General features: G+C 46.9%; 1 protein-coding gene across 2 annotated transcripts in view; it reads left to right on the top strand.

The window, feature by feature from the left end:
* nkain1 (sodium/potassium transporting ATPase interacting 1) overlaps positions 1 to 26,348 on the top strand; it is an 891,479-nt gene that overhangs the window by 737,195 nt on the left and 127,936 nt on the right. For both annotated transcript variants that reach the window (XM_063035499.1, XM_063035498.1), the window contains one exon: positions 21,759 to 21,956. In XM_063035499.1, coding sequence (XP_062891569.1) covers positions 21,759 to 21,956 — 198 coding nt within the window. The remainder of the gene's footprint in view (positions 1 to 21,758; positions 21,957 to 26,348) is intronic.

Raw genomic sequence — 26,348 nt, 5'->3', positions numbered from 1 at the left:
CCGGAACCAAGCTACCCCCAGCGCATATTTGGACCGTGGTAGTCATCGATGCAAATGACATACTTCACTGCAGGTTTCCGTGTTTCGATACACATGTGGCGAACAAAACTAGCCTTTATCTTTAATTTTTTTTTGTCAGCTCCCTGATGGCTGCAGATTAGACTGGAGAGGGTTGCCACAGGGTGTCTACCCTGGGAGAGACATCGAGTAAACTGATAGATCTCCGAATTCCCACGTTTAATTGTCCCAAGGTTTGCTGCCGACTGCTGGTCCGCATTTGGTGGCCTCGCGGGCATTTAGGATGTTTATTCCAGCCCACTGAAACAACGGCCGGATCCCACCAACTATCAAATCAAAGGTGGTGACACAACAGCATCTAGGAGGGAGACTGGGTTGATTGGTGCCACAACTGCAAGCCTTCAGAGTTGTATGCTGCACACATACTTCAATAATAAATTAACACTTCAACCTTTGAACCTCTCACTCAACATCAGCAAAACCAAACAGCTGACAGGAGGAAAAAGTCATCAGGCTCCTGAACCAGTGTGGATAACTTCACTCACCTCAACTCTGAACTGATTCCACAACCTGTGGACTTACTTTCAAGAACTCTCTGAGTTCCTGTCCTCGGTATTATTTATTTTAAAAAAAAATTTTGCACAAGTTGTCTTCTTTTGCACATTGTCGGTCTTCATTTATGTCTTCATAAATTCCACTGTATTTTTAAAAAATTTTCCTGTAAATTCCTTCAAGAAAACAAATCTCAGAGTCGTATATGGTGACGTATACGTACTTCGATAATAAATCTTACTTTGAGTTTGAACTACCTTGCAAACCTGCTGGAGATTACTGAAGCAGAGTACCTTCATGGGCAGCACCCTATTGCACCCTTCTCCAGTCTAATCTGCGAAGAAGGCAAACATGTGGACCTGGTTGTAATATTAATGAAAATCTCCCTGTGTCCCTGTCTCAGTTACAGGACTCCGATGACAGACTTGTCAAAGGGTAAGGAAACTAGCAATACCTGGATGAATTTCTGCTTTTTTTTAAACCAGCTGTGTGGAACATTAGTTTGCTGCCCGAACGTTCTGTTATCGCACCAGTGCAGACACAGTTCCCCAGGATTAAAAAAGCTTTCTTCCCTCCCTTGTTTGAGATACGGGCGACAGCAGCAGCCTGTGTCTGAGCTGGCCAGATAGCGTGGCAGAGACTATATCAAAAGGCACCTGCGGAGACGACATTCACCGTTAATGCGAGCTAATAGACTTCCAGCAACAGGTAATGATGAAAGCATACAGTTTGTGCAGCCATTACTTCCCATTCTGATCCTGCATCGAAAATAAAGCTGTTTTCGGTCTCACACACATACACACACACACACAACTATTTTCCTTTTCTCTCTGAAAATGAAGGATTTTAAAGAAACATTGGGACAGTTGAAACACTGTGTATTTCAGAATCAGAATCAGGTTTAATATTACCAGCATCTGTTGTAAAATTAGTTACCATTATGGCAGCGGTACAATGCAATACATGATAATATTGTGAAGGAAAAAACTGAACCACGGTAATTATGTATAGATAATTGTGTATAGGCAGTATTCACTCAAATTGAGGATTCTTAATCGGAACATCACAACGTTCTTATTTGGTTGAACCCTAAATCATAGCGACCCTGAATGTATATTGTTTATGAAAGACGGCCTTCTCACCTGTTAGTTGAGGTAGCTAATGAGCCGAGTTTTTGTATACAAGTCCTGGTGACAGGGTTACATATATATATTAGATAGTTAAATTAAAAATGAGTAGGGCAAAACCAGAATTTTTTTTTTAAATATTGAGGTAAGTGTTCATGGGTTCGATATCCATTTAGAAATCGGAAGGTGGGGGGAAGAGATGCTGTTCCTGAATTGTTGATTGTGTGCCTTCGGGCTCCTGTACGTCCTTCCTGACGGTAACAATGAGAAGAGGGTATGACCTCTGCATTACCTGACGATATTTTATTGGCTCTGGATACCTGCTTCACAGGTGTAGTGGATAAATACTGGACTTGTAATCTCGAGGCCTGGGTTCAAATCCCACCATGGTTGCTGTGAGATTTAAATGAGTAACAAAAATAATAACCATGTTTATTGAATGAATTCTGCCATCCTTACCTGGCCTGCCCTACACTCAGTGGCCACTTTATTAGGTCCACCTGTACACATGCTCATTAATGCAAATATCTAATCAGCCAATCATGCGGCAGCAACTCCATGCATATAAGCACGCAGACATGGTCAAGAGGTTCAGTTGTTGTTCAGACCAAACATCAGAACAGGGATGAGATGTGATCTAAGTCACTTTGACTGTTGGTGCCAGATGGGGTGGTTTGAGTATCGCAAGAACTGCTAGTCCCCTGGGATTTTCACGTACAATCTCCAGAAGATGGTGCGAGAAACAAGAAACATCCAGTGAGTGACAGTTCTGTGGGGAAAAAATGCCTTGTTAATGAGAGAGGTCAGCGGAGAATGGCTGGACTCGTGTTCTAGCTGACAGTAACTCAAATAGCCATGCATTACAACAGTGGTGTGCAGAAGAGCATCTCCAAACATACATCATGTTGAACCTTGAAGTGGATGGGCTACAGCAACGGAAGATCACAAACCTTCACTCAGCAGTCACTTTATTAGGTACAGGAGGTTGCTAATAAAGTGGCCACTGAGTTTATGTGTGACTCCAGACCTGCCTTTGTAACTGCCCACGAAGTTGTATTTCTAAACAGAAGAGATTTTGCAGATCTTGAGCAACACACACAAAATGCTGGAGGAACTCATGCAGATCTATGAGGGGAATAACTAGTCGATGTTTCAAAGTTCAAAGTAAATTTATGAGCAAAGTACATTGATTTCATCATACAACCCTGATTCATTTTCTTGCAAGCATACTCAGTAAATATATAATAGAATAATAGCTATTATCAGCTATGATCATTCTGAATGGTGGTGCAGGCTTGAAGGGCCGAATGGCCTACTCCTGCACCTATTTTCTATGTTTCTATGTTTCTATATTAGAATGAATGAAAGACCTCACTAACTTAGCCCTTCATCCAGTTCGCAAAAATACAATGCTGTCCAAATACAAAAGGAAATAAATAATAATAATAATAATAATAGTAATAAATAAATAAAGTAATAAATAAATAAACAAACAAACAAACAAACAAACAAACAAGCAAGCAAGCAAGCAAGCAAACAAGCAAGCAAGCAATAAATATCAAGAACATGAGATAAAGAGTCCTTGAAATTGAGGCTGTAGGTTGGGAGAACATTTCAATGATGGGGCAAGTGAAGTTATCCCCTTTGGCTCAAGAGCCTGATGGTTGAGAGGTAGTAACTATCCCTGAACCTGGTGGTGTGGGTCCCTGAGGCTCTTGTACCTTCCTCTTGATGGCAGCATCGAGAAGAGAGCACGACCTGGGTCGTGGGTCTCCTGATCATGGATGCTGCTTTCCTGCGACAATCACCACTCTGTTGTTTGTACATTAAGTTTTGGACTGCAATAGCTCAAGAAATCACCTTATTACCATCTTCACTATCAATTCAAATAAAGAAATCGTTGACATCATTCTTCCAATCACCAACCATCTCATCATTCTTTCTTCTGGATACGTGACAGAGGAGTGCACGTAGCTTTCTTCAGGAGAGCACAACACCTATAACTACCACCAACCCCACCCACACTCTCTTGACAAGGTTCAGATGCTCAGACTTTCTGGCAAGCGTCTGGCGGTAAGAAGAAAGAATAGTCGATGGGTTCCCACCCATCCAACCCCATCCTCTACCTCTGCAATGTCTTTCAATAGCAACCACCCTCAAGGGAAGAGCAGGAGACACGAGCAGGATAGATAAGGAGGAGACAAACATGAGAGAACCTGCAGATGCTGGAAATCCAGAGCAACACACACAAGATGCTGGAGGAACTCAGCAGGTCAGGAAGCATCTTTGGAAAAGAGTAATTAGTTGACGTTTCAGGCCGAGACCTTTCATCAGGACTGGAAAGGAAGGGGAGAAGTCACCTACCCATCACCTCCCTCTGGCGCTCCTCCCCCTTCCCTTTATTCCATGGTCTTCTGTCCTCTCCTATCAGATTCCCCCTTCTCCAGTGCTTTACTAATCAACTTCCCAGCTCTTTACTTCATCCCTTCCCCTCTGCAGGTTTCACCTCTCACCTACCCACCTTCCTCCCCTCCACCACCCACCGCCCCCCCCAGTTTCTTAATCTGACTTCTCCCTTTCCTTTTCAGTCCTGGTGAAGGGTCTCAGCCCAAAAGATCAACTGTTTGCTCTGTTGCTTAGATGCTGTATGTTGGCGCGTGGCCAAGTGGTTAAGGCATTCGTCTATTGATTTGAAGGTTGCTAGCTCGAGCCTTGGCTGAGGCAGCGTGTGTGTCCTTGAGCAAGGCACTTAACCACGCATTGCTCTGTGACGACACCGGTGCCAAGCTGTATAGGTCCTAATGCCCTTCCCTTGGACAACACCGATGTTGTGGAGAGGGGAGACTTGCAGCATGGGCAACTGCTGGTCTTCCATACAACCTTGCCCAGGCCTACGCCCTGGAAACCATCCAAGGTGCAAATCCATGCTCTCATGAGACTAACGGACGCCTATAGATGCTGCCTGACTGGCTGAGTTCCTCCAGCGTTTTGTTTGTGTTGCGTTAGATAAGGAGGTGGTTGAAAGCCTTGGAGGAGGTTAGTCATCCACTCTCATGTCTCCTGAGAATGTTGTTTCATATTCTGAGAGGAGATGAACACAAAAGTACAGGAATCGTGTTTCAGGTTTAAAAAAGAGCATTGGTGAGAACACACTTTACATCAGGGGTTCCCAACCTGGGGTTCATGGACCCCTTGGTTAATGGTAAAGTTCCAAGGCATAAAAAAAGGTTGGAAACCCATGCTTCAAAAGATTTTTTTAAAATTAGCTTTGTTTGTGGCTTGTACATTGAAACATCGAATCAGACAGTGAAAAGTGGCGTTTGCATCAATGACCAACACAATTTGAGCCTGCGCTGAGGGCAGCCCACAAGTGTCAGGGTTGCATGCTCACTACTTACTACCTGCAATGTGGGAGGAAACCAGAGCACCTGGAAGAAACCCATATGGTCACGGGGAGAACGTACTAACTCCTCCCATTCCGTGGCGGGAATTGATATCGCTGGCACCGTAAAGCGTTGCACTAAGCACTACACGACCATGTTGCCCACTTGGAATAGTGTGATCAATCTTCTGATCAAAGGGGGGTGTTCATACATTGGAAGCAGTTCAGAGAAGGTCTAACACAGGAGGCCCCAACTTGAGGTCCATGGACCCCTTGTTCAATAAGACCATTAGATATAGGAGCAGAATTAGGCCATTTTGGCCCGATGAGTCTGCTCCTCCGTTTCATTATGGTTGATCCATTTTCCTGCTCAGCACCAACCTCCTGCCTTCTCCCCGTATCCCTTCATGCCCTGACTAATCAAGAATCTATCAACCTCTGCTTTAAATGTACCCAATGACTTGGCCTCCACAGCGGGCTATGACAATGAATTCCACAGATTCACCACTCTCTGGCTTAAGAGGTTCCTCCACATCTCCGATCTAAAAGGCCTCTATTCTCAGGCTGTTTCCTCTGGTCTTGGATCCCCCCACTATAGGAAACATCTTCTGTCCACATCCATTCCTTTGAGGCCTTTCACTGTTGATAGGTTTCAATGAGGTCACCCCTCATTCTTCTGAGTTCCAGTGAGTTCCCACTCTACTTAGATGCTCTTCATATGTCAAGCCTTCAATCCTGGAATCATTTTTGTGAACATCCTGTCTTAATGTATTGAGAAATCTGAGGAAAGACATTCTTGCCATAGAGGGAGTACAAAGAAGGTTCACCAGATTGATTCCTGGGATGGCAGGACTTTCATATGATGAAAGATTGGATCAACTAGGCTTACACTCGCTGGAATTTAGAAGATTGAGGGGGGATCTTATTGAAACGTATAATATCCTAAAGGGATTGGACAGGCTAGATGCAGGAAGATTGTTCCCGATGTTGGGGAAGTCCAGAAAGAGGGGTCACAGTTTGAGGATAAAGGGGAAGCCTTTTAGGACCAAGATGAGGAAAAACTTCTTCACACAGAGAGTGGTGAATCTGTGGAATTCTCTGCCACAGGAAACAGTTGAGGCCAGTTCATTGGCTATATTTAAGAGGGAGTTAGATATGGCCCTTGTGGCTAAAGGGATCAGGGGGTATGGAGGGAAGGCTGGTACAGGGTTCTGAGTTGGATGATCAGCCATGATCATACTGAATGGCGGTGCAGGCTCGAAGGGCCGAATGGCCTACTCCTGCACCTATTTTCCATGGCATGAAAGAGGTTGAGAACCCCTGGTCTAAAATATTGAGAAGTCCTGATGCATGGTATTGACCCAAACTGTCAACTGTTCCTTTCCCCCTCAGATGCGGCTTGACCGTGAATTTCTCCCCCAGATTTTATGTTGCTCTAAAAGACTGATACATCGAGCTAGTGGGTTGTCTAAGAAGGAAAGGTTGGAGGGAGAAGATTTTATCCGCTGGAGTTGTGAAAGGTGAGGAGATAACCCGAAAATGAGCAGGATCCTGGCCAAGGTAGAGGAGCATGAAAGGTTAAAAGGGGGATAGGAGATCTAGCTGCCAATATCCCAACCACAGGATGGATCTGGAGAGGACAAATCCTTTACTGGTAGAATATAGAGGCAGGAATCTCTATTTGAAAATCAGGGATCACTTACAAAATGCTGGAGGAACTCTGAAAGTCAGGCAGCGTTTCTGGAAGGGATTAAACAGCCGACGTTTCGGGTTGAGACACCTCATCAGGACTCATCAGCAGCGGCTCGGCCCGATACGTCGACTGCTTACTTTACATCCCTCCACAGGCGCTGCCTGGCTTGCTGAGTTCCTCCAGCGTTTTGTGGTTGTCGCTCAAGATTTTCAGCATCTGCAGAATCTCTTGTGTTTAGCGAATCACCCGCCAAAGGCAGGTAAAGTCACTTATTCCCTCAGATGCTCACGAGTATTTGGAACTCTCTTTCTTTGAAGGCAGTGGAGTCTTTGAATATTCGTAAGACAAAAGTAGAAGCAAAGGATAAAAATTTACTGGGGGAAGTAGGAATGTGGATTGGCTATGATCTTATGGTGGTGTAGGCTCAAGAGAGTAAAGTAGCCTGTTCCTGCTACTACTTCATATGGTTGATATTAAAGGGCACTGGTCCACCCTTGGCATGTTAAAGGTGATATATGAATGGAAGTTGCTGTTTGAGTTATGAGGGACAAAGAGGGTTATATAGGAATTCAGAGACAGCAAGAACTTCTATACACCCAGTATATTATAACAAAACTGGAAGACTGAAGTCATATTGACACAATGCAGACAGCAAATGCAGTCTTGGAGGCTACGGCAACATGGATTGAAGTCTTGCGGCCCTGTGGCATCTGTCTCAGAGGCCGATATCAGAATACCTTCCAAGAACGTGAACCCTCGTAAAGTGCCAGGCCCATTCAGACCATTGAAAACTGTCCCAACCATTGAAAACCGGCTGGGGCGTTCAAGGACACCTTCAAACTCCCAATGCTGTGGGCCAGAGGCTCACATCTGCTGCAGAAGGGTTTCAGTGATACGGTGCCCAGGAAGAGCAGGGTCAGCTGCCTCAACAATTATCATTGGGTAGCAGTCGCACCTAATGTGTTGACGTGCTTTGAGAGGTTGGTCATGGCTAGAGTTAACTCCCGCCCACGCAAGGACCTGAAACCGCTTTAATTTGCCTACTACCAGAACAGGTCTACAGCAGACGCGTCTTCTAATGGCTTTCCACTCAGCTTTACTATGTCAGGCTGCTGTTTGTTAATTACAGCTCAACATTCAGCACCATCATGCTCTCACTACTCATCAATACATTTCATAGCCTGGGCTCCTCCCTCTGCAACCGGATCCTTGGCTTCCTCCACGTGAGACCACAGTCAGTGTGGATTAGAAATACTATCTCCTCCGTGGACAAGCAACACCCGCAAGCCTCAGGAATACGCGCTCGTCCCACTGCTCCGCTCTTGACCGGGTGGTCTAGGCACAGCCCAAATGCCGCCCAGGAATTTGCAGATAATACAACCATTTTGGGCAGCGTCTCAGATGGTGACGTAGATTAGCTGGTTGAGTGGTGCCACGGCAGTGACCTTGCTCTCACCATCAATAAGACCAGAATGGGTTGCAGCCTTCAGGAAGGGGACGTTGGGAGAATTCACACCAGTCCGCATTGAGGGGTCAGCAGCATCAAGCTCCCAGCCGTCAACGTCCCAGAAGATCTATCCTGGGCCCAATATATTGATGCAATCATGAGGAAGGCAGCTGTACCTCATGAGGAGTTTGAGGAGATTCCATATGTCTCCAAAGACCCTAGAAATTCTCTACAGATGTACCATGGAGAGCATTCTGATTGGTTGCATCACCACCTTGTATTGAAGCTCCGATGAATGGGATTTGAAAAAAGCTGCACAGATTTGTAGACTCAAGCCGCTCCACCATGGGCCCTAGACTTCCCACCATCAAGGACATCTCCAAAAGGTACTGCCTCAAGAATGTGGCGTCCATCATTAAGGACCACACCCCCCCCCCCCCCATCACCCAGGACAAGCCCTCTTCCCACTGCTACCATCAGGGAGAGGGTACAGGAGCCCGAAGACACACACTCAATGTTTCAGGAACAGCTTCTTCCCCTCCGCCATCAGAGTTCCGAACAGTCCATGAACCCATTATTCTACCTCACTATCCTGCTGTCTTTTCGCACGATTTATTTATTTTTTCCATATTTCTGATTGTAAAATTACAGTAATTTTATGTATCGCACTGTACTGTTACTTCTTTACACTTTTACAAGGATGTTGTCTAGATTGGGGAGCATGCCTTACGAGAATAGGTTGAGTGAATTCGGCCTTTTCTCCTTGGAGCGACAGAGGATGAGAGGTGACCTGATAGAGGTGTATAAGATGATGAGAGGCATTGATCGTGTGGATAGCCAGAGGCTTTTTCCCAGGGCTGAAATGGCTAACACGAGAGGGCACAGTTTTAAGGTGCTTGGAAGCAGGTACAGAGGAGATGTCAGGGGTAAGTTTTTTACGCAGGGAGTGGTGAGTGCGTGGAATGGGCTGCCGGCGATGGTGGTGGAGGCGGATACGATAGGGTCTTTTAAGAGACTCCTGGACTGGTACACGGAGCTTAGAAAAATAGAGGGCTATGGATAACCCTAGGTAATTTCTAAAGTAAGTATGTATTCGGCACAGCTTTGTGGTCCGAAAGGCCTGTATTGTGCTGTAGGTTTTCTATGTTTTCTATATTTTCTATGTACTGCTGCCTCAAAACAACAAATTTCATGACATATGTCAGAGATAATAAACCTGATTTTGATCCTGTCATTTGGCCACTGATAAAACATCTGTTTTGTTACTTGTCATCCTTCCCCCTACAGCCCTTGAGTCAGAGGTAGGTTTTTAAGCTTGATAGATTAGCTCAGAGAGGTGATGGGAAAGTCTTCTCAAGCAGTGTTGTGATGTCCTTAGCCGCGTTTGTCGCTGCTTAGGAATTCTATACCAGCTGGCAGGATCACAAGTTGTCAGTCACGGTGCCCCATGCAGCTCGGACATAATCAGGCCATTCGGCTCATCGATTCTGCATCACCATTACATCACGGCTGCTCCATTTCCTTCTCAACCCCATTCACCTACCTTCTCCCCATAACCTTAGACGCCCTGATTAATCAAGAGCCTATCGACCTCTGCCTTAAACATATCCAATGGCCTGGCCTGCGCAGCCGTCTGTGGCAATGAATTCCACAGACACGCCGCCCTCCGCCTAAAGAATCTTTCCTCATCTCTGTTCTAAATGGACATTTCTCTACTCTGAGGCTGTGCCCTCTGGTCCTAGGCTCCTCCACTGTAGGGAGCATCTCCTCCACATCTGCTCTATCTTGGCCTTTCAATATTCAACAGGTTACAATGAGATTTCCCCTCATTCTTCTAAACTTCAGTGAGGACAGGCCCAGAGCCATCACATGTTCCTCATTTTTTTTAACCCCTTCACTTGCAGAATTATTCTTGTGAACCTCTGGATTTTCTTCAATGCCTGCATATCTTTTCTTAGATAAGGGGCCCAAAACTGCACACAATACTGCAATAGCAGTCTGATCAAAGCCTGAAACAGCATCAACATCTCATCCTTGCTTCTATATTCTATTCTTCTTGAAATGAAGCTAACATTGCATTTGTCTTCCTCACCACTGACTCAGCCTGCAAGTTAACCTTCGGGGAATCCTGCACAAGGACTCCCAAGTCGTCTTGCACCTCTGATTTTTTATGATTATGAGGACACGCAGTTCCCTTTTATTGTCAGAAATGACAAAAATGTTTTTCCAGAATGATATCACGAAAACACATGACAAACCAACTTAAAAACTAACAAAAACCACATAATTATAACATATAGTTACAACAGTGCAAAGCAATACCGTAATTTGATAAGAACAGACCATGGCACAGTAAAAGTCTCAAAGTCTCTCAAAGTCCTATCACCTCACGAAGACGGTAAACCTCCAGCACCGCCAACTTGCCGGTGCATTTCCAGCATCTGCAGATTCCTCGTGTTTGCCGGTGCAGCATCCCGGAAGCATCCGACCACAGTCTGACTCCGAGTCCGTCCGAAAAACACCGAGCCTCCCACCAGCTCCCCGACACCGATGCACCGAGCACCATCTCTGCCGAGCGCTTCGACCCTGGCCCCGGCAACAGGCAATAGGCAAAGCCGAGGATTTGGGGCCTTCCCCTCCGGAGATTCTCGATCGCACAGTAGCAGCGGCAGCGAAGCGGGTATTTCAGAAGTTGCTCCAGATGTTCCTCTGCGCTTTCACGGCTGTCCCCATCAAATCTGGATTGATGCATGGCCCCTAGTTACACATACGATATTCATTCAGAACGGCCGCGCACGCTGCGTCGCGCCGCCATCTTCTCCTCCCTCCTGTCTTGAATTTTTGAATTTTTGAATTTTCTCCCCATTTAGAAATTATTCAATGCCTTTATCCTTTCTACCAAAGAGTATGACCATGCACTTCCCTACACAATATTCCATCTGCCACTTCTTTGCCCATTCTCCCAATGTCTAAGTCCTTCTGCAGACCCTCTGCTTCCTCAACATTACCTAGCCCACCACCAACCTTCGTATCATCTGCAGGCTTGGCCACAAAGTCATCAGTTCCTTCATCGAAATCATTGACATATAACGTGAAAAGAAGCGGTCCCAACGCCAACCCCTGCGGAACCCCACTAGTCACCGGTATCCCACCAGAAAAGGCCCCCCTCATTCTCACACTTTGCCTCCTGCCAATCAGCCAATCTCCTATCCGTACTAGTATCTTTCCTGCAATACTCTGGGCTCTTATCTTGTTAAACAGCCTCATGTCAGGACATGAAGGGAAATAGGAAAAAAGCAGGACATTAGGGCTGAGAGGAAAATTGGATCAGCCATGATGTGATGGCAGAGCAGACTCAATGGGCTAACTGGCCTAATTCTGCTCATATATCTTATTGTCTTATTATGACACAACTACCTTACTACAGGCCCCATTATTACAGGCCTGCCTTTCTACAGGCCCCATTATTACATGGCTACCTTACTACAGGACCCATTATTACACAACTACCTTACTATAGGCCCCATTATTACAGGATTCCCTTGTACAGACCCCATTATTACAACACTGTCTTACTACAGACCCTATCATTAACGACTACCTTACTACAGGTCCCATTATTCCAGGACTGTCTTACTACAGGCCCTATTATTACAAGCGGCTTACTGCAGGCTCCCATTATTTCAAATCAACCTATGATGGCATCCATTCTATAAGCTGTTACTCAGGAAACTGATCAACGAGGCCCATTGTTACATCCATGTTTTACTGGGCCTTTGGGCGTGGCCAAGTGGTTAAGGCATCAGTCTGGTGATCTGAAGGTCGCTAGTTCGAGCCTCAGCTGAGGCAGCGTATTGTGTCCTTGAGCAAGGCACTTAACCACACAGCTCCATGCAATGGAGAGGGGAGACTTGCAGCATGGGCAACTGCCAGTCTTCCATACAACCTTGCCCAGGCCTCAGTCTTCATCAAAAATCGATGGACAGCCGAAGAAAAAACTGGGCCTTTTGATTACAGGGCAACCTTATGTCTGTCTTCTATTACAGAACATCTTTACACTGGCTTACTGCAGGCCAGTCTTATCATGGGTGGTTGCTACTACAGAGGAGCCTGATAGCTGGCACAATTATTACAAAGCAGCCATACTGTTCGGTCATGTTATCACTCAACAATCTTAATTGTAGGCTCTCAGGGAGCAGTTATAGTGGAACTTACATTGGCCCACTTTGGTTAAAGTTTCCCATGTGACTCCATCTGAACCTTTTAAATATCTTTTTCCCTCTTACCCCTTCTCTTTTCCTCAACTGCCCATCACCTCCCTCGGGTGCCCCTCCTACCCCTTCTCCCATGGTCCTCTCTCCTCTCCTATCAGATTCATTCTTCTTAAGCCCTTTGCCTCTTCCACCTATCACCTCCCAGCTTCTTACTTCACCATCCCTCCCCTAGTCTCACCTGCCAGCTTGTAGTCTTTCCCTTCACCCACCTTCTTATCCTGGCTTTTCCCCCTTCCTTTTCACTCCAGATGGAGATCTCGGCACCACGAAATGTCGACTGCTTGCTCCCTCCTCAGAAGTTGCCTGACCCGCTGAGTCCCTCCAGCATTTTGTGTGTGTTGTCCTCTCGATTTTGTTGTTTGCCTAGTTTGTTCATAAAAACAGCAGTGAAATTGCAGAGGAGCATTCACGTACAAAGCAACACATCCAAAGTGCCGGAGGAACTCAGTAGGTCAGGCAGCATCCATGAAATGAATAAACCAGGGTTCCGAACTGGGGTCATGGACCCTCATGGTTAATGGTAAGGATTCCACGGCACAAAAAAGTTCGCAAACTTCTAGAATAGACAATGTGTTGGGCCGGGACCCTTCTTCAGGACTGAAAAGGAAAAGGAGAGGATGCCAGAATAAAAAGGTGGGGGGAGGGGAAGGATGGTGATAGGTGAAGCCAGGTGGGTGGGAAAGGTCAAGGGCTGGAGAGGAAGGAATCTGATAGTAGAGGAGAGTGGAACATAGGAGAAAAGGAAGGAGGAGGGGACCCAGGGGAAACAATGGGCAGGTGAGAAGAATAGGGAAAAGAAGAAGAGGGGAGGAAAATGTTTTTACTGGAACAAGAAATAGATATTCCTGCAACCCACACAAAATACTGGGGGAACTCAGCAGGACAGGCAGCATCTATGGAAAAAAGTACAGTCGACGTTTCAGGCCGAAAACCTTCGGCAGGATTTCCAGCATTTGCAGATTTCCTCTTGTTTGTAGATATTCTTGCCGTCAGTTTGGAGTTCCAGGTGGAATATAAAGTGTTGTTCCTCCACCTTCAGGGTGACCTCATCGTCCTCACACAAAAGGCTGCAGGAACTGAGCAGGTCAGGCAGCATCTACGGAGAGCAACAAACAGTCAACATTTGGGCCAAGACTCTTCAATGGGTTCAACAGGAATATTTAATGTCAGAGAAATGTATATAATATACATCCTGAAATTCTTTTTCTTCACAAACATCCACAAAAACAGAGGAGTGCCCTGTTGAATGACAGTTAAATGTTAGAACCCCAAAGCGCCCCCCAGCTCCCCCTCTCAGGCACAAGCAACAGCAAGGCAATGACCCCCTCCCCCACCAGCAAAAAGCATCAGCGCCCCCTTCTGAGCACTCAAGCATGCTGCAAAGCATCAATAAAGCCATAGATTTGCAGTATCCCAAAGACTACTCGTTCACCCGGTAATTCGACATACCACAGGCTCTCTCTCTCCCTAATAAGGGAAAAAGAGGTGTCCCCGTTTCACAGCGAGAGGAGAGACATAACAAACGACTTGCTGATTTACGACGTTAAAAGTCTGTTGCGTCGCTTGTTCCGAGCTCTGCGCCCAGAGAATCGGCCCTGGAAATGCTCAGGTCTCTGGACTCACAGTCGGCAGTCAATCTGCTGCTCCCGATGTTCCGTGTTCTCCCGTGACACCTCAGTCAGGGGCACTGGCCTTGAATCAGCCTGTCTCCAGAGCCACAAACATCCGGCACCCTGAAGGCGTGCTAGTTTTCCAGGCCGCGTCCCTGGGCTATCAAAAAGCGGCCGGTCGTGTGGCCCTGACAGCGTGTCCCATTTCCACAAAGAACGGAAGTCAGAGTGTAACTCCAGGTCAGGGTCTTCAGAAGAACCTTGAAAAGAAAGAATAGAGATATCAAGGATAAAAATAGAGCTGTTTCCAAAGATTCAAGCAAAGGAGTCGCCATTTAGCGCCATCTTGACTTTGCTTCGCCCTCCTAGTTGCTGACATTGACCAGTTTAGGTTAGATGTGGTGGATTTATGCGAGAGCTGAGGTAGTCAGCAGAGCTGATAGAGAGACAGCATGAGACCGAGGAACAAGGTGATAAAAAGTGACAGGTTAACGAAACAGGGGCGCAATCTGGCAGAGGTATTTAGAAAACAGGTGACCAGTCAGAAGAAGAGCAGACAGGCTGAAGGGAAAGTTTCTGCCAACCGGTGTGGTGAAAAGTTCTCATTAGCTGTTGTACATCTCAAAGAAGGGAGGTGATAAATCCAGGGGGAGGGGAGCCGAGGTGACCTATTGGACTGTAACAAATACGTGTAGCGGTGACAGTCCAGGTAGCAAGAGGTGTAAGAGCAGGAACAGTAGAACAGGGAAGCAAAGGGAGATGCAAAGTAACGCAGGTGATGAGCTGGTTGAGACAAGTGATCGAATTTCATTTGAACACGGGGCCATGGTTACAACATTGGGGAGATGGGGCGGGGCACATGGATTTCATTGTTTTCCTCTTATTGAGGTGCCGAGGGACTGGAGCCCATGATCGACTCCATTGCTTCTCTCTCATTGAGGTGTCGAGGGAGCAAGACCATGATCAACTCCATTACTTCCCTCTCATTGAAGCATCGTGGGAGCAAGACCATGATCGACTCCATTGCTTCTCTCCCATTGAGGCATTGAGCAGATTTGAAGTCGACGGGGATGGGATTGGAGGACGGATGGGTGTTCGACACAATCTACCTGCATTGAACCAGTTTTCCTCTCCGTCTCACTAGTTGCTGTCGGAGGAAACTGCAGGAGTCTTGGGATCCACTTTGCCAGGATTGATGCGTGAGGCTGGGGACTCGTGGGGGACTTTGAGGTTCATGTTGCCTGTCTTCCTGGATTCTTGTCAGTCTTTTTTATCGCTGTTACTTTTTTGTTTTCGAGGCGATCGATGTGGACTGGGGCGCTTCGGCAAAGAATGACCCTGTGTCCTGCATCGATTGGCACCGAACTGAACTAAACTGAATACCACTGGTTTGATATTTGATATTCTACATGTTGTTCACCTGCTTTTTGCCATTTGCGTGACTTGTTCTTTCCTCACGTGTTGGCGGCTCTTGCGGGCTGCCCCCAGCAGCTTGGGTCGGTCGCTAAGGGGAACGACGCATTTCACTGCACAGGAGATAACGGCAGCGACGCGGTCACCACAGTGCCATTACAAATCAGGACGTCTGAGTTCAGAGTTCAATCCCAGCATCCTCTAGAAGGGATCTCTGTGTAATGCGTGGATTTTCCCTGGGTGCTCCGGTTTCCTCCCACGGGTCATTGTAAATTGTCCCGTGACTAGGTTAGGGTTAAATCGGGGTGTCGGAATGGGTGTTGTGATCTGTCTGGTGTGGTCATGTAGTGAGTAGTGCTTATCGCTCTCACTTGCAGCTTCCACTACCGGCTAGCGGTCTTGCAAAAAGGAGGGCTGAGTGTGTAAGTCTTTCCCTGCCAGTACACAGCCTCTCCAACACCAGACTTCACGTAGTGCCTCCTCGCTGGCGGCACACGGAAACTGAGCTCCTTTCGGACTCAGGCTGAGCTACAGAGGACGGGGAGGAGGTCTGGCCCCTGCGCATGTAGCACACAGGCCCACCAGCGTTTGGGCACGGGCTGGTGCTCCGGAACCAGATCCCAGCTATGGATAAACAGCCCCACTTCTTTGTGGGCAGCCTCGGGAGAGACGAAGGCTTCAGGATTAAACCCAGTCAGCAAATCCGGAGTGGAGCTCCTAAGGTGACTGGACATCATTGACCATCCTCCCGGCAGCTCCTGCAGCCAAACTGGTGCCAGACATATTGCTTCATAAGCTTTCCTTTGCACGACACTGGTGAGGCCGAGTGGGGGATCTTGACGACTGGGCCATATCTTCGTGAAGATCTCCATATCTTCAACCCAGGCTTATGATGATGATCATCACCCATTGTCCTTCGAGACAGACGGATGCCAAGCAAATCGGGATTGCTGGGCAGCTGGGCTCAAAGGGCCGGGAGAGCCTGTTCCACAGTGCATCTCCACATAAATAAAATAAATACAATAATGGACCTGAGGTAAAAGTGAACAGCAGCGGACTTCTTGATCATGATGGTTCCCCATCAGGGAACCATATTAAAATCACCACTGGTCCAATTTGTCAGTGATGTTCCGCGCCCCATGAATAGGGACTGGGGCTTATGACTCCAGGACTGCCTTGGAGTACTATATGTTGATCTGTTAATTGATTGCATTTCAGCTGCTTGCTTGGGCCACTTTGATTTACAGCAGTGGTGTAATTGCAGCTGATTTTTGATCAGGCCACAATCATAACCAAGCGGTCACTCGTTAAAAGCCGGTGTCATCAGTGGTAACGTAGTGTTCTGGCCCAGTGGCTGTTCTACGTTGCGTCAGTGTAGAGGACAGAGTTGTGCAAAAGTCCAAGGCACGTATGCATACGGAAAACCCTGGCAATTCTGGACAATGTTTCTCACCCTCTGCATGCCACCTTGAGTGAACAGAGGAGCACTTTTAGTAATAGACTAAGGCAACTGTGCTGCTCCAAAGAACGCTATATGAGGTCATTCTTACCCTCAGCCATTACTACATAATGGGTCAACCTGTAGCCAGGTGAGTGATGACCCCCCCCCCGTTAAACTGTTTGAGGTAACTTTTTTTATTCTTTCCTCCTTCTCTCCTAATACTTGTATATCTGTGCACTTGTAATGCTGCTGTGACACCGTAATTTCCTTTGGGATCAATAAAATATCTATCTATAGCTAGGGTGCCTAAGACTTTGGCACAGTCTTGTAGTAATTTTATGCATTGCACTGTACTGCTGCCAGAAAAATAAAGAAATTTCATGTTATATTTGAGTGATGATAAACCTGATTCTGATATGGGTCTCTTTTGTGGACTGAGAATGGGAAGGGGGCAGGGAGAGGGGAATCATGGTTGGGAAACGGGGAAGGGAGAGGGAAACACCAGACAGACATTCTGTAATGATCAATAAACCAATTATTTGGAATCAAATAACCTTGCCGGGTGTCTCAGGGCTGGGTGTGTCTGCACCTGTGTAACAACCCCCCACCCCACCCCGTCCCTGGCACTCGTGTCTCACACCCCTCCCGCTGCGCTCCACCCTCACTACTCCCAGCGTCCTTTGCTCCCACCATATTTACAAACTCACTCTCCACTCCATGTTAGCAAGTGAGTTTTCACCCGTTCTTTCCTGTTGCTGACTGGCATGTTGGGGGTTGGGGGGGGGGTCGATGTTCCTTGTTGCTGTTTACCCGTGTGGGCGATCTGTTAGCTTTCGTGCAAGGGAGGGATTGGGGGGGAAGTTTGGTGTTTGACGTTTCAGCTGCCATTTTCAGTGTGGAACGATCTTTAGTTTTTGTGTGAAGAAGGGTGGTGGGGGTTTGGGGTTTGTGAGTTATTGTTTCTTTTTTTTGTGTGGGGGGGTGGTTGGCTGATGTCTTTCTTTCAACGATTCCATGGTGTCCTTTGTTTCATGGCTATCTGGAGAAGACAAATCTCAGAGTTGTATACTTTGATAATAAATGAACCTTTGAACCTTTTTTTACAGTACTGTGCAAAAGTCTTAGGCACCCTAGCTATATAATTATGTAGCTAGGACGTCTGCACGGTGCTGTATGCTGCCTTAGTACCTGCAGTACCTAAAGCACATACATCTTTAAAATAAATATCCAGGTTGCCTACAGGCAACGTTGCTCTGCATTGATTGCAGTTCGATTCAGTCGCCTGTAATGCATTGATAATAGCCTCTCACATGGCAACAGCAAATCGCAAGTCAATAAGGAAATACTGAAGTCTATTTGGCAGTCAAATATAGCATTTTTAAGCTCGGGGCTTGCAATATTTTGTTGCTTGATTATGTTTACAATCTTATAATCTGTTTGCCTCCCATAAATAACAATAGAATTGCTCACTGTTGAGGTCTTTTTATCTCTGATATTTCCTCTGAATCACCACCCTCAGTCCTACACTCTAGCTGTTTCCATTAGCCCAATGCTCCTGTTGTGTCTGTGCACAACTACATATATATTAAATAAAGGCACGCACGTGGGAGATGGCTTTAACTGGTGTATTCACATTGCAGCGAGACAGAGAGAGAGAGTGAGAGAGAATAATGTGCATGCATAGAAAACAGCACATGAGCAGACAACAGATCAATATGTAGCACTAAGACCATAAAACATAGGAGCCGAAGTAGGCCACCTGGCCCATCGAGTCTGCTCCGCATTCAATCGTGGCTGATCCTCTTTTTTAATCTCCTCCTCAACCCGTTTCCGGCCTTCTCCCTGTAACCCTTGATGCCATGTCCAATCAAGAACCTATCAAGCTCTGCCTTAAATACACCCAACGACCTGGCCTCCACAGCTGCATGTGGCAACAAATTCCACAAATTCCCCACTCTTCGGCTAAAGAAATTTCTCCGCATCTCTGTTTTGAAAGGGCGCCCCTCTATCCTGAGGCTATGCCCGCTTGTCCTAAACTCTCCCACCATGGGAACATCCTTTCCACATCTACTCTGTCTAGGCCTTTCAATATTCAGAAGATTTCAATGAGCTCCCCCCCCCCCCACCCTCATCTTGTCACCTCTCAACCCAGGCCTATATATTGTCCAGATCTTGCTGCATTTATATGTGGACTGCTTATATTTGTGTGTGTGTGGGGGTGGGGGGGTGTTATTGCTCTAAAAGAAGTAGATCCATACATTACAGTTCCAATTTAGATTTGGAATTAGATTTATTTATTTACATCAAAGCATACAGTGAACGGCGCCGTTTGCGCTAACAATCAGCTCATCCTCTGGATCGGCTGACCACTTTCACAGAGTTACAGAGACATAGAAAAGTACAGCACAGAAACAGGCCCTTTGGCCCATCTAGTCCCTTCGACCTCCACCTTGACCATGGGGATCACCAGTCTTCATCTTCAGCACCTGCCAACCTAACCCTTGGTATCACTGACCTCCTACTGTAGAGCATTTGGACCTGGGCTCCAGCTCCCGGCACCTAGCCCTGACATCTAACTCCCCCTCATCCCTGTCGCCAAACACTAACCTGATCCCTGACTCCCCAGAAGCATCCCTACAAACCTTAAACACAACCAAATCCAAGCTACGACCTCGACAAATATTGCAAACCATTGCCATTTTCACTGAGCAGCAGCAGAAGGAAAAATAATAACAGAAACTCCAGCTCAGGCTGGGTAGTGAGATGGAGATGCATCTCCAATAAAGGAGGCGTAAGGCGCTCCTTCCTTCCACCAGCCTGCAGGTCACCCTTGGGCAAGGTGTTACACCTGCTTAGCCCCCGATCAGGGTCCCGTGAAGCCATGGAAGCAGGTGGTGGATGGTCCTAAGAGCAGCCAGTGCACATCACAAGTCCTGGTTATGCGACCACTGACGCCAGACAGACAATCTCTGAAGAGTATTGATAATGGCTGGCGGTCACCCATCTTGTAAAGACACCGTCCAGAAGAAGGCAATGATAAACCACTTCTGCAGAAAAATTTGCCAAGGACAATCATGGTCATAGAAAGACCATGTCATAGGACACAGCACATAATGATGATGTCATATGATACAGTGCATAATGATGATGTCATATGACACAGCACATAATGATGATGTCATACAATACAGTACATAATGATGGTCATATGACACAACATATAATAATAATGTCATATGACACAACATATAATGATGATGACCTGCTCAGGCAGGAAGAGTTGCAAAGGTACCAAGTAGTAAGGCGGTGGAGTTGTTCGAGGCTTGGACAATTGATCTGGACACTAGATGTCAGCTGAGGCACTTCAGGTGACTAAATAAATCTGAAATTCAACATCCAGCAACAGTGAAAGTGGCCTCTGAAAATCAAAAAGCTAGAAATCTGAAATAAAAGCAAAAAAATGCCAGAAACACCCAGCAGGTCAGGCAGGATCTGTGGAGAGAGAAATAACCTCAGTAAGTATATTTAGACAAGGTTGGATAGATTTCTGCATAGTACAGGCAAAAGGCAGGTAGGTGGAGATGAGTCCATGATGAGAATGGCAGAGCAGGCTCGACGGGCCAGATGGCCTACTCTTGCTCCTATTTCTTACGTTCTTATGACTTCTACTCTCACCATGACTTGCGAATCACTAAATGGAATCCTTTGTTTTATTATTAAAGCCATAAAGCAGCAACATTACTATTGCTGGGGGAATCACCTTACTTACTGGAGTGAGCTCCCACTGTCAGCTTAACAGGCAAGGGGCTGGCAGTGTGGAGAAGCGAAACCGCTTCAAGTAAAAATACCCTCTGAGAATTGGGATGTTAAGTGCTTGTAAACTACTTGTGGTTACTTGTAAGAACAATTTATCGGCTAATGGAGACGTCAGTTCCAAGTTTTGTTTATTGAGATACTGCGTAGAATAGGCCCTTCCCGCACTTCGAGCCATGCTGGCCAGCAAACCCTGATTTAACCTGAGCCTAATCACGGGACAATTTGCAATCATCAATTAACCTACCAACTGGTACGTCTGTGGACTGTGGGCCTTCTGGCCCTTCAAGCCAAGTCACCTAGGAATCCCCCAATTTAACCGGTACGTCTTTGGACTGTGGGAGGAAACCGGAGCACCCGGAGGAAACCGGAGCACCCAGAGGAAACTCACGCGGTCACGGGGAGAACGGACAAACTCCTCACGGGCAGCCTCAGGAACTGAACCTGGGCCACCCGCACTGTAAACCGTTGTGCTAGCCACTACGCCACCGCGCCGCCCAGTATAGCGGCTAGCGTAAAAGCTTTAGCACTCGCAATCAGAGTTTGATTCCCGCCGCTGTCTGTAAGGGTGTGGTCACATGGGTGTAATTGGCCAGCACAGGCACGTCGGCCCAGAAGGACCTGTTACCGTGCTGTGCGTCTAATTTTAAAGAAATAAATAAAATTCAATAAGAAGAATAAACACCTGTAGATTCTTCTTGTAGAGGTTTCCTCACGGTCACAGGGGAGAACGTACAAACTCCTTACAGGCAGTGACGGGAACTGAACCCATGTCTCCGGCACTCTGAAGAGTTGTGCTGACTGCTACACTACTGTGCCCTGCCCACAGACTGGGATTGAATTAAAGTAATTGACAGGAATTCTATAGTAAATATGTACAGTGGTAAAAGTCTCAAACTCCTCAATGTACATTATTGATCCCCCCCCACACCCCTCCCCCCCACCATGTCTCCACAGTGCTTAATAGAATTGCGCTTTCATTCTGTAGGACCGAGACTTCGTCATGACCTTCAACACGTCTCTGCACCGCTCGTGGTGGATGGAGAATGGACCAGGCTGTGTCGTGACCCCAGTGACCCCGGCTGATCAGGCCCCCCAGGACCATCACGTCATCACGGTGACAGGATGCTTGCTCGACTACCAGTACATCGAAGTCACCAGCAGTTCCTTACAAATCTTCCTTGCAGTAAGTACAGATCTCGGTGCCATTCACGAGGGATGTTCCAAGCAATGAATTTGTGCTGGGCACGAACATCACAAATTTAGCTTCTTGGGTTTAAGAAAATGATTCCCAGATTAAAAGGCTTGTCACATGAGGAGCGCTTGATGGCTCTGGGCCTGTACTCACTGGAATTCAGAGGAATGAGGGGAGTAACTTCTTTGAAACTTATCGAATGTTGAAAGGCCTCGATAGAGTAGACGTGGAGAGAATGATTTCTATGGTGGGAGAGTCTAAGTCCAGAGGACACAGCTTCAGAATAGAGGGGGCGCCCTTTTAGAAAGGAGGTGAAGAGGAATTTCTTAGCCAGAGAGTGGTGAACCTATGGAATTTGTTGCCACAGGTAGCTGTGGAGGCCAAGTTATCAGGCATATTTAAGGCAGAAGTTGATAGATTCTTGACTAGTCCAGGTATGAAGGGATACGGGGAGAAGTCAGGAGACTGGGGCTCTCTCCAGTCCACTGAATTCCTCAAGCAACATGCACAAACTGCTAGAGGAACTCAGCAGGTCAGGCAGCGTCCATGGAGGGGAATTAAACAGTCGACGTTCTGGGCCGAGACCCTTCACCCGGACCCTTGCCCAAGATTTCCAGCGTCTGCAGACGTGTTAACTGTGCTTCTCCGCGAAGGTCCCGACATCCTGCGCGCTGAGCTTCACACTGTGAAGTGGAGGTTGCCGAAGTGTGGCCGCGCCACATTGCGGAGGGGCGAGGGCGAGGGTGGCTCGAGATCGCCTGTGCCCAGGCTCTGCTGCAGGGGAATTAGTGCTTGCGTATCAACATGCACACGTCGTAGAGTCATACTGTATGGTAGCCCTTCGGCCCAACTGTGATTCACATTCAACCCTGTCCCATTTGCCAGGTTTTGGACCTTATCCCTCTAAACCTTTCATATTCAAGTACCAACCAGTATGTTGCTAATGTACCAGCCTCAACCACTCCCTCCGGCAGCTCATTCCATGTGCGGACCACTCTCCATGTGAAAACGCTTCCCCTCCGGTTCCTACTAAATTTCTCCTCTCTCACTTTAAACCTATGCCTTCTCAGAGTTGGTTCCCCAACCTTGGGAAAAAGACTGTGTGTATTGACCCCACGTATGCCTTCATAATCTTACATCTCAGCTCACCCCTCATTCACCCACGTTCCAATAGAACGTAGTCCCAACCTGCTCAACCTCACCCCATTATATAACTTCCTGAGTTCCAGTAATATCCTCATCAATTTCCTCTGCGATCTTTCCAGATTAATGGCGTCTTTCCTCTAGATCAGGAGGTCTCAACCTGGAGACCTTACCTAATGGTATTGGTCCATGGCATAAAAAAAAGGTTGTGAACCCCTGTTCTAGATTCTGAAGCACTTGTAGATTCTGCCCAGCACTTTCACCTACACTTGCGCGCGCGCGTGCGCACACACACAAACACACACCAAATGCTGGTGGAACTCATCAGCAGGCCAGACAGCATCTAGTAAAAGAGTACAGTTGACATTTCAGGCCAAAACCCTTTGGCAGGGTTTCTGGCATCCGCAGATTTTCTCTTGTCCATGATTGGATTACTGCACTGCGAAGCCTCTTCCAGGGGTGCATACCCTGAAGAAGTTTAAAGCTTCCCTTCGACGGGAGTTCAGGGAAACCCTCTCTCACTGCTCCCTCTCTGTGATCTCTGCTGCTGAGTCCTGATGAAGGGTCTCGGCCCGAAACGTCGACTGTACTCTTTTCCATCGATGCTGCCTGGTCTGCTGAGTTCCTCCAGCATTTTTGTGTGTGTTGCTGGGATTTCCAGCGTCTGCAGATTTTCTCTTGTTTGTGACTGGAATCTTTGGAGAACTCTACTTCAAATGGGGGATAGTTCAGAAGAACACGTTATTGGCAATGCTGAGTGTAAGATAAAGATTCAAGAACTCAGGCACAGGAACCCTCGTTCACTGCCTCCTTCTGGGCAATTGTGGGGAAGACTTACAGCGGACTGAAACGCTTGAGCATATAGACATTAGGAAAGATGATGTGCTGGAGCTTTTGAAAAGCATTGAGTTAGATAAGTCACCGGGACCAGATGAGATATACCCCAGGCTACTGTGGAAAGTCAGAGAGGAGATTGCTGAGCTTCTAGCAATGATCAATAGGGATGGGAGAGGTTCCGGAGGATTGGAGGGTTGCAAATGTTGTTCCCTTGTTCAAGAAAGGGGGTAGAGATAACCCAGGGAATTATAGACCGGTGGGTCTGACTTCAGTGGTGAGCAAGTTGTTGGAGAAGATCCTGAGAGGCAGGATTTATGAGCATTTGGAGAGGTGTAATCTGATTAGGGATGGTCAGCGTGGTTTTGTCAAGGGCAGGTCGTGCCTTACGAGCCTGATTGAATTCTTTGAGGATATAACAAAACACATTAATGAAGGTAGAGCAGTGGATGTAGTGTATATGGATTCCAGCACGACATTGAATAAGATTCCCCATCCAAGGCTCCTTCATAAAGTAAGGAGGCAAAGTATCCAAGGAGACCTTGCTTTGTGGATCCAGAACTGGCTTGCCCACAGAAAGCAAAGGGTGGTTATAGATGGTTCATATTCTGCATGAAGGTCGGTGACCAGTGGTGTGCTTCAGGGATCTGTTCTGGGACCCCTCCTTGTTGTGATTTTTATAAATGACCTGGATGAAGAAATAGAAAGGTGGGTTTGTAGATTTGCTGGTGACACAAAGGTTGGGGGTGTTGTGGATAGTGTGGAGGGTGTCAGAGGTTACAGTGGGACACGAGCTGGGCTGAGAAGTGGCAGATGGACTTCAACTCAAATAAGTGTGAAGTGGTTCATTTTGGTAGGTTCAATTTGAAGACGGAATATAATATAAATGGTAAGACTCTTGGCAGTGTGGAGGATCTGAGAGATCTTGGGGTCCGTGTCGATAGGACACTCAAAGCTGCTGCGCAGGTTGACAGTGTTGTTAAGAAGGTGTCTGGTGTGTTGGCATTCATCAGCTGTGGGACTGAGTTCAACAGTCGTGAGGTAATGTTACAGCGATATAAAACCTTAGTTAGACCCCACTTGGAGTATTGTGTTCATTTCTGGTCACCTTACTACAGGAAGGATGTGGATATTATAGAGAGAGTACAGAACAGATTTATACGGATGTTGCCTGGATTGGATCATGAGAATAAGTTGAGTGAATTTGGCCTTTTCTCCTTGGTGTGACGGAGGATGAGAGGTGACCGGATAGAGGTGTATAAGATGATGAGAGGCATTGATCTGTGGATAGCCAGAGGCTTTTCCCCAGGGCTGAAATGGCTAACGCGAGGGGGTATAGTGTTAAGGTGCTTGGAAGTAGGTACTGAGGAGATGTCAAGGGTAAGTTTTTCACACAGAGAGTGGTGGGTGCATGGAATACACTGCCGGTGATGTTGGTGGAAACAGATACAATAGGGTCTTTTAAGAGTCTCTTAGATAGGTACGTGGAGCTTAGGAAAATAGAGGGCTATGCGGTAGGGAAACTCTAGACAGTTTCTGGAGTAGGTTACATGGTCAGCACAACATTGTGGGCTGAAGGGCCTGTAATGTGCTGTAAATTTCTTTGTTCTATGGTCTATGTCTCTTACCCATTCCACATCATTATTTATTTATTGAGATAAGGTGAGGGGGTTATATGGGAGGCAGGGTTTAAGACATTGTGGGCCGAAGGGCCTGTACTGTGCTGTACTAGTCTATGTATCTATACAGCCTGGATTACGCCACCCCGACCCTTCAAGCTACACCCCGCTGTAATCCCCCAAATTAATCACAGAACAATTTACAATGACCAGTTAACCTACCAACCGGTATGTCTTGGGACTGTGGGAGGAAACCGGAGCACCTGGAGGAAACCCACGCAGTCACGGGGAGACCATACAAACTCCTTACAGGCAGTGGTGGGAATTGAACCTGGATCGCTGGTACTGAAAAGCGCCGTGCTAACCACTGCTTTTGAGGGATCTTACTGTGTGCAAACTGGCTGCTCTCGTTTCAACATTATGACAGTGACTGCACCTTGGCTGCAGACATTTGGGATGTGGATGGTGCTTTACAAATGCCCCAGGATCTTTTTTTATTTAAAGGGTGTCTGCCAATCAATCATCATCATCAAATGTCTGATACGCCTCTGTTGCTTCGGGCACCAATGAAGGTCCTCCATCGCTTTCTGTCCTTGGTCATCTTCTCTAATGTGTCCCAGGTGTGGTTCGGGGTCCTTATTTCTGCCCCTGCTGCATGGCGCCAAGTTGTCTTTGGTCTCATCCGTTTCTTCCATCCATCAGGGGTCCAATGAAGTGATGTCTTGATGACGGAGTTGGCCTCTCTTTTCATCACATGCCCAATCACCTCCAGCGTTTCCTCGTGATG

Source organism: Mobula hypostoma, chromosome 28 (genome assembly GCF_963921235.1).
Source record: "Mobula hypostoma chromosome 28, sMobHyp1.1, whole genome shotgun sequence".
Taxonomy (NCBI): Eukaryota; Metazoa; Chordata; class Chondrichthyes; order Myliobatiformes; family Myliobatidae; genus Mobula; species Mobula hypostoma.
The sequence above is the reverse complement of the archived record's forward strand: the minus strand, read 5'-3'. Positions and strand labels throughout refer to the sequence as shown.